Consider the following 21,533-nt stretch of genomic DNA (forward strand, 5'->3'; position numbering starts at 1 on the left):
AAACAAAGCTATCTGGGTACAATCCAAGGAAATGCCCCCCTACATGGGGTGATGACAATCTATACCTCATGGCATGGCTCCCTCTTTAAACCCCAGAATGTCAATAGACTACTTGTCAACAGTCTCAGAGGTGATGAAGGGCAACACAAGCCTTCTACTTCTCAAACGTCCACCTAAGAAGATACTTGGTGGTTAACCCTACTCTGTAGTTGAGCATGGTGGTTTAGTCAGAGGAAGGCGATCTTCGTTACTTCTCTGTATTGTGTGTTGTATGTCATCTCCAGCAGGAAGAATAAGAGATTGAGGTGTACCATCTTTAAATGCAGAAAAGGCTTTCTTTATGATAAAGTGGGATTCTTCTCCTTTCCACGTTTGTATATAATGGGCTTCGGCTGGTGAGCAGCAAATCTACAGATTGTAAAAATTGTGTAAAAACAACTTTCAGTGACACCTCCCACCCCCAGGACATATATACATCCATTCTGAAGTCAGACAGCAGTAGAGAAATAGGGGAAACACCTCTTTTTCAGCACTTTTCCTTCAATCTACTAGCATTTGAAAAACAGACTGTCAATATATCAATAAAGGCCTACACCAGAATCTCTCAGCAAGGGTAGCTACAACAGGAGGATGCCCCTTACATTTAAAATGTTGAATAAAACTATGCAAGGGTTACCAATGTCACCACCACATTTCAGTTTGATAACAGAATCCCTGTTGCAGAGCACTTAGGAGGAGATACCATGTGATACTAAAATGGGAGGTGATCCCCTGTGATACTGAGATCGGAGGCGATCCCCTGTGATACTGAGATCGGAGGCGATCCCCTGTGATACTGAAATGGGAGGTGATCCCCTGTGATACTGAGACGGGCTGGGTTATGATCAAAGCATTAGCTCATACAGATCAAGTACTACAGCATAATCAGTCCCCTCAGTAAGTCAGAGAGGTTTGGAAGGTTACTAAATTGCCTGATAAGTTGATACATGTTAGCGAGACAGTGTTTTGGTCAGTTATAAAGCAGACTGACAAGCAAACTATTAAGACATGGGTGTGCAGTATGCCTTCAAGTTGTTCAAAATACTTGGGCTTGTGGTTGACAGGTTACTCACTAATATGTTTAAACCGGAACAGCTGGAGTTTTCTTTTGGTGTCTAATTAATGTTTTACTCACCAATCTGCTTGTATTGGAGTAGAATTAATATCAAAATGAATATCTTCCCCGTACATTTAAATACAGAATGTTTTAATCCACTGAAAAGGGCAATGATCAGTATTCACTGAAGGAGGTGTGTCAATTTTGATGCATTAGTGTTACCTTTCAGTGAGAGAGAAGTCAGCTTTCCAGATGTATGGGTACCGTGTAAATTAAGGATGGCTTGTCTCTTTGGTCTAAAGATAGGGGCACAGTTAACATTTGCCACTGTCTGAAAGTGCTCAAGCAGATACACTTGTAGCTCTAGATACCTCAGTAGCGGCTGTTCCCATCTTACCCATGAGCCCTTCATACTGCCAGTCAGGCACTGTCCTTTGGAGATGGTGTCTCTGTACTTCTTTGCTTGGGGCTGAGGTGTCATGGAATTCCTTAGTGCATGTTACAGGGAAGGGCTTTACTTGTTGAGGTCTTACTGGTCAAGTTTGGAGCACTTATTGTGGTGTGGGGATGTAAAGTGCTTGCAAAATTTCTTGAAGGAGGAATTACAAGGATGAAACTGTATCAGCTCATCAATACCTTTACAGCCTGCGATACTCCTTATGTAGATGTGTTTAAAGACTGGTGGTGAGAGCGGTCAACTCCCAGGAATTTAAACTGCATACTTCACAAGCCAAAATTTGACAACTGTGTATACATGTTATGTAGCCTAATATGGCTTACTGGAAGTAAGTCCTAGATATGCCCCTCAATCTGTTCCTAAAGAACAAGAACATACAGTGTTACAGCATGCCTACACTAAAACATAATTACTTTATTGTATATACCGTGCTCTGTCATGGATTAATCAGTGCGACCCAGGTATTACTACAGTGCCACAGATGTTGGTCTCAAGATGTACCCCATGAGGTGGGAGTGCAGTAAGGTGCAGCATAACTAGAACTCTATTAAAAAGAAAGTGAAGTGTGGTTTAGTGCTCTATTAACATGGTCTACAGATTCCCATGTAATATACATATTGCCAAACTAGATGTCCCATACAAAAAAATAAGTGAGCATGATTTCTGCTTTTTGAAAACATGGAGGCCAAGTGTTTCTAACTTAGTTTAATTTTGCTGCCCTGAGGTTTCTTCACAATATGAGAACCACTGGGCCTACAGACTTGTGATACAGAATTAACTCTCCTGGCATAAATTACTGTTAGGTTGGGAACCCCAGACAGCAACTTTTCTTGAGAAAAGGAAGTCACAATCAGGCTAAGTTACCTCATTTTTTTCCTTTCTCCTTATGCCGGTGAGACGATTGAGGATTCCTGAGGCAGTAGAGGTGTAATTTTATTCCTAAGAACTTACCCCTGTACACATCCGTACCATCTCTCGGAAAGGTGTGCAATGGGCTATACTGGAATACTGAGCACATGTTCATATATAACTCAGCCACAGCTCTGTCTCTCCCATGGATAACATCCCTGCACAACTCCAGCCTCCACTGGGGATTAGCCACGAAGGTGCATTTGAATATGCACACACACCCAAACTCCCAGGATGACTATGCCTATCCTCCCTGTTTGAGTCATCAAACACACAAGCTGCTATTTGAACTTGGAGCAACTAGTGTGTTGTCGGTTTTTCAGTAATTTTTTTTTTGTATCTGTTACACTGACCTATTGAATGGAGGACTGCTATTCTCAAGCTGTGCAAGATTTGTTTTTTGCCAATACCAGTATTGACTGACCCTTTTTGTATAGTTTTGTACAATTACATAAAAACATGCCTGTGTTGGGAAGGTTATATTAATTGTGTTGTATTATAGGACTGGCATACAATGTAGTTTCTTTTCCCCTTCCATATGCTGAGAAAAGGAGGATACTATGTTTGAATGAACAAGTATTCTATGCCATTTCTTTTACTAGGTTTTAATCAATCCTATATAATTTTAGTCTCTTTTATTCTGCCATGTCTCCCTATCATGTCTGTAGAGAAACCAGACCTAAGGTTAAATAGTCCCTAAAAGGGTTTCTGAGTCACTGCCCTCCTCTGAAGAGTCTATATCTTTGGGATTTGAACTTTATGACTGAAATGCTTACCCGTTTCCCTGCTTAAAAAACTAGTTCAGTGGATCATACGTTCCTATATAATCAGAAGATACTTTTGCTGGTAGTCATTACCCTTGGCTTTTATCATATCACAACTGCAGACCCTTATCTGGAGGGGCACTATTTAATAAGGACCAGACGCTTCTTTAGTTAAAACAGTAGTTCCTGTCAAAAGTTGTATCAGTGCTGCCAACAAACTATCCCATTTACCTTCACGTCTTGTTTGCTGGCATTATATGTGACAGAAAGGGAGAATTATTTTACTGTAGATGTGCACCACCAGATTAACATAACCCTAAAGAAAATTGCAAGCATTTTGTGAGCTAGAACAGCTGCTCATCTTTCTCTCTCTCTCTCTCTCTCTCTCTCTCTCTCTCTCGATGCAAAAAAAAATAAATAAATAACAGCTGGCAATAGCAAAGAAAATCTTTAATCAGGAGAGTTACACATACACTGGTTTTGTCATTAGTTGGAGAACCCACCCATTGGAAAATGCTAGTGCCGAAGATTCCCTCACCCCAGGAGTATAGCAATTTGTTTTCAAAATGCCTGTACTGCAGAGATTTGTGGTCCAAGTACTTACTCGCTGATTTACACTTTTTCACCAGACATTGTCACTTGCATTGTGATGCCAGGAATCAGTTTTTTTGGCATTTGGGCATTTCAGAACTCTGCCTTCTGAGACCTTGCCTTTAGGCCTTTGCTTGGTTATAGCCTCTAAGGAGGTCTCATCTATCTCAACTTGGGATTTTTCTTAAAAGTGACCCATTAAAAAAGGATACCAAAGTGTGATATTATTCATAAGTGTTCAATATATCATTTGATCTGTCAGGAAACCTTCTGCATTGGGAGCATATTATCTTCCAGCCATCCTCCTGTCTCTGGAAAGCCTCTCCATCCTGCATCTATAGATGCAACTTCCTGTAATTTTGACAAGTATAAAAAGTTACATTTTGAATTTGGGAGGGGGTCCTGTATTAATGGATGTGCTTGCCAAATGATTGGGTATGGAATTTAATGAAGCAAAGAACAAATGCTCTCTCATACCTGTGTGTGTGTGTGTGTGTGTGTGTGTGTGTGTGTGTGTGTGTGTGTGTGATGCCATGATGCATGCCAATAAGGGAGGCACACACGCCCTAAATGCAATAATGTGAGAGAGTGAGAGAAGGACTATCAAGCTGTGGGTGAACAGAACAGGCAATCTCAACAGCAGCCTACTGGAGAAGGCTGCCTCAGAGACCATCTCATGATTATGTGGTGGCTATTTACTCATGAGTAACATGAGTATCTCAGGCCCCTTGAAGATTTGCTGTTGCTATCTAATCTGCAACTGTTTACTCCTTTGCCAGATATTTCTTCTCAAATGCATTACTTTACATTTCCCGATTGAATTTAAACTGTCACATTTCAGACCATTCCACAACACTTTACTGTCAACACACTTTCACACAAATATTTTTCTTGTGAGTCTTCAGCAAAAAAAAAAAAATCAAATTTTCTTTAATATCTGCTAATATACCATTTCTATAGCAATTGACAGAGTGGCCCAAACACTGATCCTCTACTGGCCACTGATCATATCCTTTCACTGAATAGAGTCCCTCTGCATCTACCCATCTGGACGTTGTTTTACCCAAGCTGCCAATGTAAAACCCACTCAAAGGCTAATTTATTAATTAACCACCCTTTCTGTGGTATTTTGTCAAACAGCTCGGTGGAGTCAAAACTTGCAATATCTGCATCCCAGTTATGAGTTATATTCTGTGTTGTCCAGTCAAAGAACTTTCATAGATTTGATTGATACAGCCATCCTAATAAGAAACCATGCTAACTTCAGGTCCAGAGCCCTGCTGGGTTCTAGATATGTTAAAAGTCTGCATCATACTAAGGGGCCAGTACTGTTCTAAACTTTCAAGTCAGGCTGATAAGTGTGTAGTATTCAATGGTAAGAGGCCAAGACATGGCTTCAGATTGAATATGTATTGTAAAACCTAAAGGAATAAGTGATGCCATGCAATAATGGCAGCTACAAAGTTCTCCGCATATGTTAGCTACAAAATACAGACATACAACAACTTTGTTCAGGGTGGAGTATAAACCAGTTATGTTGTAAAATCTGCTTATAACCCTAGTCAAAATAGTTACAGTTCCATTTTTCTGCACAGATGAAATTACTATAGCATCTATAGGAAACAGTCAAAAATAAAATGTATTGAAAATTTAAGGAAAATATGATAAATGTCTACAGGGCCACCTTTGAGCATATATTAATTTCATAGCAATTTTCTGCTCCTTAAGCATGTACATCCAGATTAACTATTTCATAGTCTGTTAGGTTAGAGCTACCTCTGTTTCGCACCCAGTTTAGAAAGGCTGGGCACTGTTTATGCAGTGTTGTATTAAATTCTACTGGTATAAATGGGTGAAATTTCACTAGAAATGTCCATGGAATCCGCGCAAAATCAAATCTCATTTTTGCTCATGCACATTGTAAAGTTACCAATCCCAATTTCATCAGCAAAAGTAAGTGCAAAATCATGTCCCACACTGCACTACATATATATATATATATATATATATATATATATATATATATATATATATATATAGATATATATAGATACACACACACACATATATGTGCAGCAGTAATACTCTTCACTCTTATGTAGTACAGCCTACAGCATAAACATACCCAGATGCAGTCTAACGGTCAGTATAATGAGATGCAAACAAACTACAAAAACACACTTGATTCCTAAAGCCTCATTGAAAATCCTATACAACATTAATAATGCAGGAAAACAGCACACCTGAAACCTGACTGGTAACTGGTAGGTTTAAGCTTCCTTAACAAATAAATCAAAAGTAGTTATCGACAGTATGTTGTACTCCACAAGGTAAGTTAACAATCCTTAAATGTAAGAAATAATGCAATTTTAATTATGACGCAAGCACACAAACGATAACTCCTTAAAAGAATTGCAACGCATGTTGCATTTCAAATATATTGCAAAACAGCCTAGAAAGCAGAGGATAGTGTGAGAAAATGCAACTAAAAAGAAAACTCTGAAGATTGCTGTATGAATAAGCCAGAAAACAATAAACATTTATAAGCAACTGTAGGAGAAGAACTAGCAACAGAAGTCATGAAGTTTAGTTTCATTGATGCACATTACAAGTGTCATCATATTAACAAACACCATGCAAGTTTCAAATGCCATTACCCATGAAATTATAGCAAAAGCTAGCAGCCAGTACAGAAATGTAACAGGCATTAAGTTCTGAGTCACACCAATATACACACAATATATAAAGTAAAAGGGGAAATGAACGAGATGCAAACAAGTTCTTAATGTATCCATTCGCCTACATGAAAACTCTTCTTAATGGATCCTGTGTTCTGGCTCAGCTTTTCCAGAGATCACTGTATACATTTTCTAGGGTGCATCTTATGACATCAAGTACTAGTTGCATAAATATGCTTAATCATCAGAGCCAGCAGCCACACCCTATGAAGTTCCATCTTACAAATCAAGAAACAATGAAGATGTGACATTATTACTGTCAAGAAATAATATTCATGGTTGTACTTGCCCTGGTAGGTTGTAAGGATACTCTGTCAGGAGGGAAAAGCCACCCAGCCAGAATGGGATTGCAGGAGACTATTTGTGAACCATTAACGGACGTCACAGATCATCTGATATATACAATAGAAATGTATTTTTTTTATACTTAATACTTGATGATGCTGATGCTCATATGGTTCAGCAGACTCTCAAGCAGTAACTAGCACTGTAGATGTAGGAGGTAAGCCTAAAGATCAAGTTTAAAAAAAGTGATTCCAGATATCCAGTCATATGAAAGAAAGCCCACAGCAGTGTTTGATGATACTGTCCATCAAAGACAAAGGTGACTGCAGTGCAGATGTCTACAATAGAGACATTTTTTAAGTACAGGAGGCAGCTGCTTGTCTATTGAAGTGTGCCTTGTAATTTGACACTTGATTGAAAGATAACTGGAAAGGGTTTGTTTAGCAACAGGTAACCCTTCACTGCTAGAAAAAAATAAAGATCTGTTCACTCTTCCTAAACTTGTTCACCTGCATCAAGAAAAAAAATAAACCTATGGTGTGCATCAAGAATGTGAAGGTGCACGTCTCCCTTGGATTCTGTCTTAGCAAAGAAAACAGGGAAATGAATGGAATAATTCAGGGAAACTCAGAAACCACTCTTGAGAGGAAACAAATTAGTTCTAAAGGACAACCAGTCCTTGTGAAAGACCATCTATGGTTTTGTCTATCAATACCAGTCGTGTGAATTGCATCATAGCATTTGTATCTGACAGTGAGTAAGCTCACACTTGAAAGCAAAAGGGATCATATGAATCTCTCTCAGGCTCTTATGAGGATTTGCAACAGTTGGTGTCCGTTGTCTCCAATATGGACAAGAACAACTAATCTTTGCTTCTCCAACTCCCCTGGTGCTGTTTTTATTTATTATTTGACTGGATTATTCATTTATTTATTACGTTGTGTTATAGAACATTTTTAATTTTTAACATGTAGCTTAAGTGACTTCAGATTAGATATGTAGCCTTTTTTATGTCATTCTGATGAAGTGAAGTCTGGTTCATGTTAAAGATGAAAGTGCTAAATAAATGACTTTGTATGTTCACTCTATGCTTGGCCCTGGTGGTGTTTGATTGTTTTTGCTGATTTTTATACCTGTATCAGGAAAGCTCTTTAAGTTTTATTATAATCTAATGCCCTAACCCAGGACATTCACAAAATGACTACAGACATTTCTAATAGTCTTTTACCTTCCATGCAGAGAAAAAGAATGGAATAGGGTAGGAGTTCTTGCACCAGCAGAGAGAGAGAAAGTGTGTGTGTGTCTATGCCACACTAAGCAAGACAAACATTGTTTTTAACAGATTCTCTAGTGCACCATCAGCAAGTGCAGTTCCCACAATAAATGCATGATATGACACAAACTTTGCTGACACAATGTTACACACTGGAAAACATTATGTGACTAGCTGCAGTGGGCAGAATGGCTTTCCCTAGCAATAAAACACTAAGAATCAAAATGGAAGGGCTTCAAGGCATGGTTCTCATCATATTATATTAAATTAAGGTGTAGCTCACCTCACCACCTTTAATTATGTTATTTACATTTCTTGATGGCAGAAAAATACAATATACAGACCTAGTCTGTATTAAGTACATATAACATTCTAACTCTCCTCCATCCCTACCCTTTCTTCATCTAAAAAGCCTGGGTGGTTTCTCTCTCTCTAAGACCAAATAAAGTTGCATTAGACCACAGTTTATGATAACTACTACATTACACACTTAACCAAGAAGCAGTTCCCGGAGGATCAGTTAAAAAAAAAATAATTCGATTAAAAAAACACTGATCTATTCAGGTACTCAGACTTGAATTTTTAATGTGTCAGATAAAGGAAGATAGATTTAAGATGGATATGACTCCAATCAGTAACAACTTGAATAATTTTACACTGTGCTTATGTTTAAATCCCAATGGCATGAATAAAACTCAACAGCAATGGTTTTCAGCCTGAGAAATGGATCTGTAGCTGTGCAGATAATCTGGGTCAAAAGACAGTGTGAAGAAGGGAGTTCAGAAGTGGTCTAAGCATTTAACATGTTTTGCTTTCACTAATGCCTTCAAAATGGTTCACTATTTAATCTGATAGAGAAAAGCACAACCTTTCAGAGTTAAACAGCCTTTTTATGTTTAAAGGAGTTTTCAAGGCTCAGAGTCAACCAAATCTGCACATATGGTCAGCAGCCATGAAGAGCTTAGTTCTTAGAGGCAGTCATTTCCCCTGGACAGACCACTATGCCTTTATGTGAAACTAGCAGCTCTGATAATTATCAGCAAGATCCAGCTTCTGGCTCCTATAATCTAACCAACTGCCAGTTTATTTGAGCATGTCTGGCAGTTAACGCAGAGGATTAAGGGGCTGTTAAGAAATGGTTTAACTGTGGTGCAGTGGTCCAGGGTTTGATTCCATCATATTCCATTACCTGTGTTACTCTGAGCAACAGTTAACCACACAGCACTCCTGGGCTGAGTCTGACAAATATCCATGTAGAGCAGTGCTTTACCCTGGTTAACAAATACAAATAAAATAAAAAAAAATAAAATAAAATTTCCCTTATAAGAGTTGCCCCTCCCCCAAAGAGAGGCTACTACCTCAGTGGGGATAACCCAGTCAAAGGATAAATCAAAGAAATAAAAACTGCTTTTGATGATATCTTACAGGCAAGGACCCAGAGAATTCAGAAAAACTGCAAACATGCACATAAAACCAGCAGCCTTCAGCTCCAAGCAAATACCCCATTACCTAGGGCAAGATCATCACCTACATACAGCAATTAAAGAACATCTGAAATTTACAAACCGGTATTTCCTCTCCTCCTTTGATTTACTTTACAGCTGTCCCAGTGCCCTCATCCACTGGCGGGTCTACCAGCTACTCCTCCCACCCAAAGATTTTCTGTGACTTATGGCTGATCTGGCATGGATCTTAAGGTCATCGGGGGGGGGGGGTCATGCTGTTGACTGCATCTGTCCGGTGGATTTTTTTATGTAATGACCTACCCTTGCCCCCCCCCCCCCCACACACACACACACACACACACTCATCTATTTCGTCCAAAGGCTACTCCCTTCTGTGGACCATGCCTCCCTACAGTGAGTGTCTAGACAAATGCCCTGCTCCCAGGATAGGCACATCCATCCCTCTATGGCAGCAACTCAGATGCCTGAGCCACTAAACAAACACAGGCACTGGGTAGTTGCAAACCAATACTGAATCAAATGGGAAAAAAGCCTCAAAGGGCAGGAATGGACCATCTCCACAGGGGATTATGTATTTCAGGATGCCATGAGTGACAAAAAAAAAATCACTCAAGGCAGTGGATAGTGCATGTATCTGACTGTGCACCTGACTCAGCTATGTTCACAGTATGGCAACAGCAGAACCAACTTAAGCCAAGCTCTAGTCTGAGTTCAAACTAGTCTTGATCTTGTGGTCAAGCAAGTTAGCAAGCTCTTTATGAGCTTGGTCAAATGCATGCCATACCCTACTGGTGAAACCTGGAACTGAAGTCATTATGAGTCATTTAATTTTCTCTTGCCAGTAAATGAAATTGAAACATTGCATTAGAATAAAGTACATGAGTAGAATGACCCGAAAGCAGAAATTAGAATGGAGGTCTCCCTCACCCCCTCTCTCTCTCTCACAAGCACACACACATACATTCTCTCTCATTCTCTGCTTTTGTTGTTAGGAAACTCAGAGATACTGGATTATCATTATCGAGGTATTATAATTTATTTTATTTATTTTACATTTGTTGACCGGGCTAGTCTAGCTGGATACATGTCCTTTTTCAGTAGAGGCCCGGGGAGATAAGCTCCAAGACATGGTCTAAATACAATAGTACAAGTTCAAACAACACAGAAAAAAATATCAATATACTAATAAATATAGCAACTTAAAAAGGAAATAAAACTCATCAACAATGGTATTAAATAATTAACAGTACAGAGTTTGTAACAGAATATATTATTGAGGAAAAAAATCATAAAACAGTGAAATTTCAAGTATGGAGACATGTCAGGTTAGGTCATAGTTAAACAAAGGAAGTTAGGTGAGTAGTAATGTAGAAAAGGAGTTACTTAAGAAGAAAAAGTAAAAACAGGATAACATGCAAACATTCCAGCATAAGACCATGTTTCCTAAAGCTGCACGCCTACACTCATAAGGATAGGTCCCAACAGATGACTGATTGAAGCTGAGGGACTAACTTCAAGTTTTATTACAGGCAGCGCTCACAGACCCTCCACATCCTGGACTACAGGAAAGGTCTGGGCAGTTGGTTCCTCAGTCCACAGTCTAGTAATCAAATACTTGTTTGAGGCCAAGAGGAGCTGGTACTTAAATAATGACTAGCTACAGGTGAGCCATACCCCCTTCACTGGGGGATAAGATGGTGCTTATACTCTGTGAAAAAAAAAAAAAAAGTGATTTCTGGGTTACAACTCACACAGGCCCCTTGTCTAGTGGAAACCAGATGCAAATTCAAACTCTTAATAATAGAGGAGAAGCTTGTGACACAAAGTGGCTTTAATGGTTGCTTTAATTACAGGATGGGGGACTGATACATGCCACCCTCATATTTTTCCATCTTATGGGCTAGTATAGCTAGAATGGATCATATAAGCAATCCTGCTGTTGACCTCTGTTGCAGGCACTTTCAACTGCTATCATCTTATATGACTTTTAGTAGTCCTAGAACTTTTACTTCCTTTGCCTTGTTGTGATTGGGTTAAAATTGTAGCACATGTGGCAGTTCTTCATGTCATGTTTTCTCCTATACAGTAAAGGCAATAATGGCGTGGATCCTGGCTTGTGATCTGGTGACCCAACAAAAACTTTGATTTTTTTTTTTCTTCCTAAAATGCTTGCCAGGACTGAGATTTAATCTTTGTGAGTGGCAAAAAAATAACTGGCACATGCAGGGCTAGGCATGTACCTCTAGTCCACAATGTGATGTCATCAGATGTGGCAACACATGTGACTCAAGAGTATGGAAGCTAAAGAAAATAATACATAAGCTGAGAACAACAGTTGTGGATATCTCACCATGCACCTAAGTAGAAGGGTGGTTCTCAAAATCAAATCAGTCAAATACTACTACAGCTAACATTACTACTGCTAATACTGCTACCAGTATTACTACTACTAACACTATTACTAGTACTACTCTCACTACTAGTGCTGCCACCACTACCATTACTACGGTTACTATTACTATTCTGACTACTACTGCTGTTACTATTGCTATTCTGACCACAGGTGCTACCATTGCTACCACTACTACTGCTGCTGGTTACTACTATTATTACTCTGACTACTGCCACTGCTACCACTGTCACTACTACTGCTGTTACTACTAAGATATTATACTGATTGGTGTGGATCTGACCATATAATGCTGTGGTTAACACTGGATCATACTCTATTGTTTAGCTGTTAAGAGTACTAGTGATTGCTACAGGATTAACTGCAGTTGTGGATTTATTGCATGCATTATATGTTTTTCTCTTTACAGTCAGTTGCTCCTCTCCCTAGGAAACCCTTGTGAAAAGACTTTATATTTCAGTATGATTTATTTACCCAGCAAGTAAAAATAAATACATACATACATAAATTACTGAGACTGTGCCGCATGCTTTTTTCCATAAATAATCGGAATATTTTGAAATGCTGTTACCACAAAAGCTTATTTTCTTTGAGAATCAAGGTTGTGCTGAGTTGTGAATAACTGAACAATTCCATATTACGAGACACTCTGGACTGTCATTTCAGAGCACATTATACTTAGAGCACACAAAACCTTCCTCCAAGCAAATTGCAATCCAGATGGAAAGGTACTATTTAAAGCATATTGCTGTTCTTTTTTTGGATTATTCTTACTCGAGCACCATTTCAGTCAGGCGAAAGAGGATAATTTTTTCTTGGTTTCTTTGTGCCCTTTTTTTTTTTTTTACACCGTCGGTAATATTTCAGTATTGTTTCAAACTGTTTACCATATGGCGTTATGCCATTTCAGAAAACTCAAGTTACATGATACCAGCTGTCCTGTTGTAAAAAGGAATTATCACTGAACCATTGCGTTTAGTTTTTAGTTTTAGTTGTAGCATAGAGTTATTCTTCTCTCCGCCATACAAACATTTTAGTCTATCTTAGTACACTGGCTCCCTTTACCATGAACTTTTCTACAACAGATACATGGTCGCAGTATTTCTGTTTGTTGTAGTAACAGTTTAGAAGTGTTAATCACTCAGTTTTGCAGTCACAAGACTGGCAAAGGTTACCCTGTAACAAAGGTTGCAAAAGCTAGTTTGCAACAGACTCTATACTCCCCTCCCCCACTCCTTTTCTCAACTCATTTTTCTGCATCAGTCTTTTTAGTTTTTCTCTATAGATGAGTGACAAACAACCAAGGAAAGCCAGAAAAGGAAACCCAGCAGCACACTTCAGAAATCCAGTGTAACAATGTTTCTATTTCTCTCAGGGCATAAACAGATTAAGCTTTAAAGGCACTTAACACCCACTGCTGCAGAAATTACATCTTTAAACAGGTATCTGCATAGGACCATTCAAGCTGTTTTCTGACACAAAATACAGTTTTATAGTCTTACTATTAGGAAACAGCACTCACCTGTCACAGATGGAAAATAAATCCCAACTAACATTGTAAAATAGGTCATAATGTCAGTGAACACATATGGAAGGTCATCCTCTTTTTTGGAAACAATGGATGGAGAAGAAGAAGGTGATTTAATTCTCTCTACAAATGACCCCTCAGCTGAGTATGAACTCCACAGATTGTCTGTTAAGAAAAATAAAAAAGGCAGTATTAAACTTTTCAGTCTTGACAGACACATACACGTGCGAGAACACAAAATGTTTAAGTGCTCATTTCCTGAAGTCAGTATCAATCATCATAACTTACTGACCCATGAGTGTGATATGAAAATGAAGCAGCATGAATGATAAGCTTGAAAGGGTCACTTACCTTTAACCACCAGTCCAGTGCTGATATACAGATCAAACAGCCCTAGTCTGCATTCTACTCAAGAGCACATTTTCATATATGTGTTCAAGCTAAAATCTTGTCTAGAACGTCCATCTTGTAGCATGGCCCCCAAGATGCCAAGTAATGCACAATTAGCAAAGGGCTGCATTAACTACCTGCTGGCAAAGATTGACTGAATGACACATGTGGATGTTACAATTGTCAGAAATTTGGTCACCAGCAAAGATCATCATCTTCATCATCAACCTCCTTTTTTACTTCGGGTTGAGGTGCCAAGTGAACTGTCATCATCCACTCTCTATTCAATGTCACTCTGCTGCCTTCTTTCGCACTGATGTTTGACTGTTGCAGGTCTTCTCTCACACAATCCATCCACCTCTTTGCTGGCGCCCTCATTTCCTCTTCTTCCTGTATGCCCCAAATCTTCTGCACATGTGCCCAAACCACCATAATCTGTTCTCTTCTAGCTTTTCCGCAATTGGAGCCACTTTGGCTTCTACTCTTATGTCCACATATCTTCGTCTGTCACACAGTGTGCAACATACCACCCATATCAGGCACGTCATTTCCATCACCTCTACCTTTCTAAACTGTTTTGCCTTTACTGCTCAGGTTTCTGTACCATGCAGTAGCACTGGTCACACCACTGTTTTGTACACCTTACTTTTTAACGTCTTTGACATTCTTCTGTCACATTCTGTACCTGATTCTCTGTGCCAGTTCACTGCAGCCCTCTGATTCTAGCTTTGACCTCTTCATTCAGACTTCCCGTCTCCTCCCCCAACCCTCCTAGATCCCTGAAGCCACTAACCTGTCCCACTATTTTCCCTTATGTCTCAGCTTTTATCTTCTTCTGAAGTCCATTTGCTGCTATTACAACTGTTGTAACTGTATTCATTGTCATCTCTTGTATCTTCAATTTTGCATTCCATTCCCCTATCCTTTACTGAAGTTCTTGATTAGAGTCCACCTGTAATACCACATTGCCTGCATATAGCAACTTTGTTGATCAGTCCCCTCTGACCTGTTTGCTAATGCAGTCCATCTTCAACATGAACAGCAGTGGGCTCAGAGCTGGACTCTAGTGCACACCCACTCTCACTGGGAACCCCTCTGTGAGAGCAAACACTGTTAATACTTGAGTCATTGGGTCCTTGTACACAGCTTGCACTAATTCTACAAATGTTTCTGGGACTCTGAACCACCTGAGTACTGTCCAAATCAGCTTTCTTGGGACCTTGACATATGCCTTCTCCAAGTCTAGGAATGCCAGTTGGACTCTTTCCTCATCTTTAGGTTTTTTTTTTCAACTATCTGTCTCACTATAAACATCACTTCCATTGTGCTGCATCCTGATCTGAATCCAAAATGCCCATCTTCCATCTTACTTAATACTACTCTGCATATTGCCACCCTCTCCAGAACATTCATGCAGTGTGACAGGAGTTTGATACCTCTGCACTGCCCACAGTTATGAATGTCCACTCTGTTGTTGAACTTTGGCACTAGTATACTTATTCTCCAGTCATCTGGGATATGCCTTTCACTCCACACTGCTATGAATACCCCCAAGAGCCATTTCTCCCTATCTCACCCACCATCTTTATCATATCTGTTGTGACCTCATGTGATTCTGCTGCTTTCCATGACTTCATTTGCCTTAGTGCTGTTCTTAATTCTTCTGTGGTGGCCTCCTTCTCTTCTCTTACTGTAGTCGGTCAGGGAAAATACAGCTTCTGTGGGGTTTTCTTCATTGAGAAACTACTGGAAGTACTCCTTCCATTTACCTTTGATGTCCTGTGGACTGGTGAGCAGGTTGTTGCTGGCATCTATTATGAAGGGTGTTGGACTGTATTCTTTATTTTTCTGTCTTTGCCTTGCAACCTGATACAATTTCTTGTTGCCATCTACTGACTTACTTTCTAGAATCTGGTAAAGTGCCTCTGACGTCTTGTTCTTTTGCTATTCCAACTACTCTTTTAGCCTCTTTGTTAGCCAGTTAGTATTCCTTCCAAGCCTCATCTGTCTTTTCTATCTCCCACTTTTTTCCTGGACTCTTTCTTTTGATGACTTCCTGGACTTCTGCATTCCACCATCAGCCTTCTTTATGTACCTTACTTCCACACCTGGCTCGGCTGCATATTTGTTCTGTAGTCCTCACACATGTTGTTTTGAGGCACTGACATTTTTCTTCATGTCCACCTATTTCCTCTTCTTCATGAGGTGCTAGAGCCCTGAATAATTCCTTGAACTGTTGTGCTTTCTCTCCAGTCAACTTCCAGGTCTTCAGCCTGGTCTCTGCTGACCTTACCGCCTTCTCTGACCACTACTTACAACTGATTTTGGCAACCAGTGGTTTATGCTGTGTACTGACTGTTTCACTGGGGATGACTTTGCAATTGCTGGTTCTATTCCAATGCACTTTCTTTACTAGGAGGAAGTCTACCCAAGTTGCATATTGGCCACTCTCATATGTGATCTTGTGTCTGTCTCTCTTTCTGAACCATGTGTTGGCTACTACCAAGTCATTTATCATACAGAAGTCTAGAATGCCCTCTACTTTATTGCTTTTGTCCCACCCATGTGGATCCAGACAATCCTGCTCTGTCTATCCAGATAAATGCATTCAAGTCACCCATTATTAACACCAATTCATGGTGTACTGCTTTATCTAGTGGGTTCTGCAAATTCTGTCTGAATGTACACTTTTCCTCACTATCAAAATCTTGATGTAGGGCAGAGGCTGAGATTATGAATACTGCCACTCATTAGGCAGAAGTCTGTTTGTTATGAGTCTGTCTCTAATTCTGATGACATCCCTCACTGTCTTCTGAAGCCTCTCAATCACACAATTCCTATCCCTTTTCCAGCCTGTCCTCCTCTTGAGTAGTGGACTCTGGATCCTAAGCCAAGTGGCTTTGCCGCACTGCCCTTCCATCTTATCTCCTGGATAAATAGGATGACTAGCCTATTTCTTATCATCATGTCATCCACTTCCAAGCTGCATCCTGTCAGTGAGCCTACATTGAATGTAGCAATTCTTAGTTCATGCTTAGCAGATTGAATTGGTTTAAAGTCAACTTTTGATTCAACACAGCTATCCCATGTAACTCAAGCTGGGAAAATGGACACCAGCCAGCCAGTAGCTTATTGACCCAGGAATGTTGGGCTTTATGGCAGGCATGCACTAGCCAGTGACACATACACTCCTCCTAAGCATGGGTCTCTGGCATAGGTTTGAGTAGGCCAGGTCCTCAACCCACTTATCACTGGTAAATATCCATGCCCATTTGTCAATATTAGTCAACATGGTCCTGTCAAGTAGCTAGCCTTGCCACAGCTCATTCTGAGATCTCTGTTCTCCTATTATGAGGATACTGTGCACCACAACAGATGCCCAAAGTGGTTGGTTTATACAACTCTTCCCCATATAGGGCACCGTGTTGAATCTGTGCTGATGCCCACAGATCCATTATTTTTTGGTGAGTTTGAGATTAAAACACTCAGCATGTTTTTGGAGGTGGGTGGAACCTCGTGGAGACAAGGGAGAGCATGCAAACTCCAAACAGGCATTAGAGGTCATGATCGAACCTTGTACTTTGTGCATGGGAGGAGAAAACTGGTCTCTACGATAAACATGATACAATGCTTTTCTGTGTCTCTTAAAAGGAATGGTGTAAAGTGTGTGTGCTCTTGGCCAATGAGGAAGAAGGTGCAGAAAAGAGTCAACATAAGGCCTGGGAAAATAAGTCTCATGGTCATTAACATAAGAGGAGAAGAAGAAATGAACCTATGTGCCAGCTTTCAAGAAACACTCCTTCAGCTTCTAACTGGAAAAAAACATTCAGTGTGCAATTCTGAAGTGGCAAAATGGTAGCTACAAATACATTCATGCTCCACAGGAGGCTTCACATCATTTGTGACAAAGGGAGATACTGCCAGCACAGCTATCTGGAATTTTGTAAATAATTATATGTCATTTGTGAATATCAACATGATCATACAAGATGCTTGTGTTACAACTGTATTACAACTGTATGTCATGTGTATATCAAACTTGTTTGTACAGATGTGTGTTAGAAAAGGTTTTTGCAAAGTGCTTGAAATGTGTCCACAGTGTGCCCTACTGTAATAGTACAAAAATGTACATGCACTATTGTAACTGTTTAAATGTATATATTTTAACAGTGGAAACTGGAACACAGGAGGTTAACCAGTCCAGCAAAACTTTAAAAAAATATGTGAAATTAAATTACTTTATGGCAGTAAGGAGACCCACTGTCTGTGCTGAGAAGTTTTGTGCATTGTCTTTAAGGTGAAATAATTACTAGTTTTGAAATGTGTAGGAAGGTAATTATTTTATAACTTCCAGGATTTGGCAAAGATCTGAGGATAAAACCATGTATTTTCACAGATAGATGCTAAATGCTACCAGCTGCCATGAGTGGTTGTTTTGGGGCCTGAGAACTAGGAGTCAGGTGAAAAGCAATGATGTCAGTCTGCAAGTTATCCCAGCAGTAATATTTGAGATATTAATTTAAGAAGTCTCTTAGAGAGCCACAGCATTCTGTATTCTGTCTTTGACCTGACAACACCTAAAGAAGATCCATTCCCCACATCTGCCTTGCTCATAAGTAAGGTAGCTAGGATATAATAATTCTCTTAGATTCAGTCAGGAATACAGTAAAGCTTAGCTTAGATGTTTTTCTTTATTTATTTGAGAATGTCCTGCAATGTTGTTTTAAATATTTCCTGTATTTTGAACTCTGATGTTACTGTAAATACATACTGAGTATTTTCTTGTTATTGTAGTATTTATTATTAAATATATTTAAACCATTCATTGTGGCTGATCTGTCTAGAGATATTCAAGTTCTGAGAGTACTTACATATTTACTTGGTGACACTGTGTAGGCCACTCCTAATAGCCTTGCTCTTGGTCAAACTACCATTTGTATTAATAGTAACATTACACAGTAAGATTGGACACCCTTTGTTAAGGGCTTTAAAGTAGCCGATAATGGGTTCTGGTGACAGTGATAACTACCTTATAGTCTGGGCAGAGGGGGGGCGAAACTAGTAAACCTGTGCTAGCCTTTCCCAGGTGTATGTGTGTGTGTGTGTGTGTGAGATCTACTTGGGAAGGGACACAAAGTACTGGTTGGACAGAGAGAGAGAGAGAGAGAGTGTGTGTGTGTGTGTGTGTGTGTGTGTGTGTGTGTGTGTGTGTGTGTGTGTGTGATCTACTTGGGAAGGGACACAAAGTACTGGTTGGACAGAGAGAGAGAGAGTGTGTGTGTGTGTGTGATCTACTTGGGAAGGGACACAAAGTACTGGTTGGACAGAGAGAGTGTGCTGGACAACTTGGCTTAGAACCCTGGCTAAGGGTCAACTCTATAGCTGTGCCAGAGGGGAGTCTTACTGGGGATCTGGAGAAAGAGGGAGAAACCAGCCCCAAACTGACTGTGGTCTTTGTGTGATCTTAAGGGAAATTGCACTTGATGCAGAGAGCTACATCTGAAATTACTGTGTGTGTACTTGTCATTCTCCCAGTGTACATCCCTTACTGTTGCCAATGGTGAGGGTTGAGACTCCTTGATTACTGGTCCAGTGGTGGGGTGTCACCAGTCTTTAGCAGCCTACAGTGAGAGATACTGGTTATCTTCTGAGGTGGCATGGGAGAATATACCAAACGGTTCAGCCCTTGATTACAGTAGAATACTGACACCAATTCACATATGACAGTATAATGCCTCCTCACACACTTGCTTGAGATTCTGCTGACAGGCTCCTACACAATCAACTCATGCTGTCTTAGGTCCTACGCCCCACTGACCTTTACATACTTAACATTTCATTTTTTTTCCTGAAGAGCACATTGATAGTTTAAAGACCTAACTACCACTTACTACATTCCTTGTGCCTTAGTCCAAGTCTTGGGAATGGAAATACTGATTCTGCTTCAGTCCCACCATACCTCACAAGCAACTCTGTCCTGATGCCTTCTACCTGGGTCTTTGGGGTTCCTAATAACTCCATCACCCTTTGCAAATAATGTCTAAGCCCACCTTACATACTGGACTATGCGAAGACTCCTCCATCACAGTAAGGCTACATTTTGTGATTATTCATTTTTCTAAAGGTATAACTTTAGTTACCTGTTAGAGTTAAAAGTATGGACCACTGGACTACTATCCTTAGTAGGGAATGGATCTGGTCTGCATACATTTTTGGTGGTATAGATCAAATTCTTTATCCTTCTTAGGGTATGGATGTAGTCATCCATCCTTCCTGGGGATAGAGCTGGTCAATCATTCTAAATGCAGCGCCCTTCTTGCTTATTGTGAAAGCTCAATCATCTCATAGTAGGATGATACACCTTTCAGTAATTGGGAAATACAAATTTACTCTACTTTGATCTATTTCTTTCTCCACGGTGGGTACATATCAAATGTGTACATAAAAGGCCACATCATAGGTTCATAGGTGTGTACTAAGCTAATGGCCCTGGAGCCTTTACAAGTCTAGCCCATAGGATTACTCTGGCATCGTGCCACCTGACCTTAGTTCCCGGAGCCTCTGTCGAGTAAAGCCACTGGAGTTATCCCAGGGGTGAAGTTTTTATTTCCCATTCACTCATCAAGATTTCTCTTGAAGATGGCCAGTGAGGTGCTTTGCTTGGGATGTATGGAAAGTCTATTCCATAGCATGGGGAGTCTCTGGGTTATGAACCTGTTCCTCCAGCATGTTCTGTTCATTATGGTAGTGAGGTTGAGGTCTCTGAAGCATGTGGTGTGGAGGGATTGGGATTTTCTTTAGATGTAGCATTTCTAACAGAGCTGGGTCAGACATGGCTTTGTAAGTCAACCAGAGATCACCTCTAAGTAGGCGATATGAGACAGAGAATAGTTGGAGTTTTTTTCAGTCTGTCCATATAGGACAAATGTTTACGGCCTAGGATCCTCTTCATGAGGTACTTTTGTGACCTTTCCAGTTGTTGCAAGTGTTTAGTGAGGTACATGCCAAATGGGGCATTGTACTCAATGATTGGCCTAATGAGGGAAGAGTTGAGGGAGACAATGACCTCTTTCTTCTTGGATGCACAATCTTTAGTAATGCGATGTGCCACATAGGACTTTCTGACCACAGTGGCAATGTGGTGGTCAAAAGAGAGGTTGCTGTGAATCTGTGTTCCCAGATCTCTTATGACTCCTTCTATATTCAGTGGACTACCATCAATGTGGTAATTCATGGGAACCAGGTATTTCCCAAAGGCGATGCGGATACATTTTTTGGCATTGAGCTAAGGCCATGGTTCTGACACCAGTCGTTGGTCTCAGTGAGGCCTTTCTGTAGGATGTCAACATCAAGTGGGAAGTTAATAGCTCCCAACTTGCAATCATCTACGAACTTTGCCAGCCAGAGTCCCTTCATGTTGGGCTGGACTTCAGAGAAGTAGATAACCAAACAGGAGTGGACCCAGGACTGAACCCTGTGGGACTTTACTCATGACCGGTCGGCAGTCTGACTTGGAGCCAGCTACTTTCACACTGTGGGTTCTACCTGTGAGCCAGTCTGCAACCCACCTAGTGATATAGGGGTTGATGCCTAGCTTAGTGAGTTTTTCTATAATAAAATAAAAAT

At 40.2% G+C, this 21,533-nt stretch overlaps 1 protein-coding gene across 2 annotated transcripts in view; it reads right to left on the reverse strand.

The window, feature by feature from the left end:
* SLC12A7 (solute carrier family 12 member 7) overlaps positions 1-21,533 on the reverse strand; it is a 2,260,604-nt gene that overhangs the window by 602,517 nt on the left and 1,636,554 nt on the right. For both annotated transcript variants that reach the window (XM_044065144.1, XM_044065145.1), the window contains one exon: positions 13,512-13,682. In XM_044065144.1, coding sequence (XP_043921079.1) covers positions 13,512-13,682 — 171 coding nt within the window. The remainder of the gene's footprint in view (positions 1-13,511; positions 13,683-21,533) is intronic.

The sequence above is a fragment of the Protopterus annectens genome, chromosome 3.part0 (assembly GCF_019279795.1).
Source record: "Protopterus annectens isolate FY-2018-M chromosome 3.part0, PAN1.0, whole genome shotgun sequence".
In the NCBI taxonomy this organism is placed as follows: Eukaryota; Metazoa; Chordata; order Ceratodontiformes; family Protopteridae; genus Protopterus; species Protopterus annectens.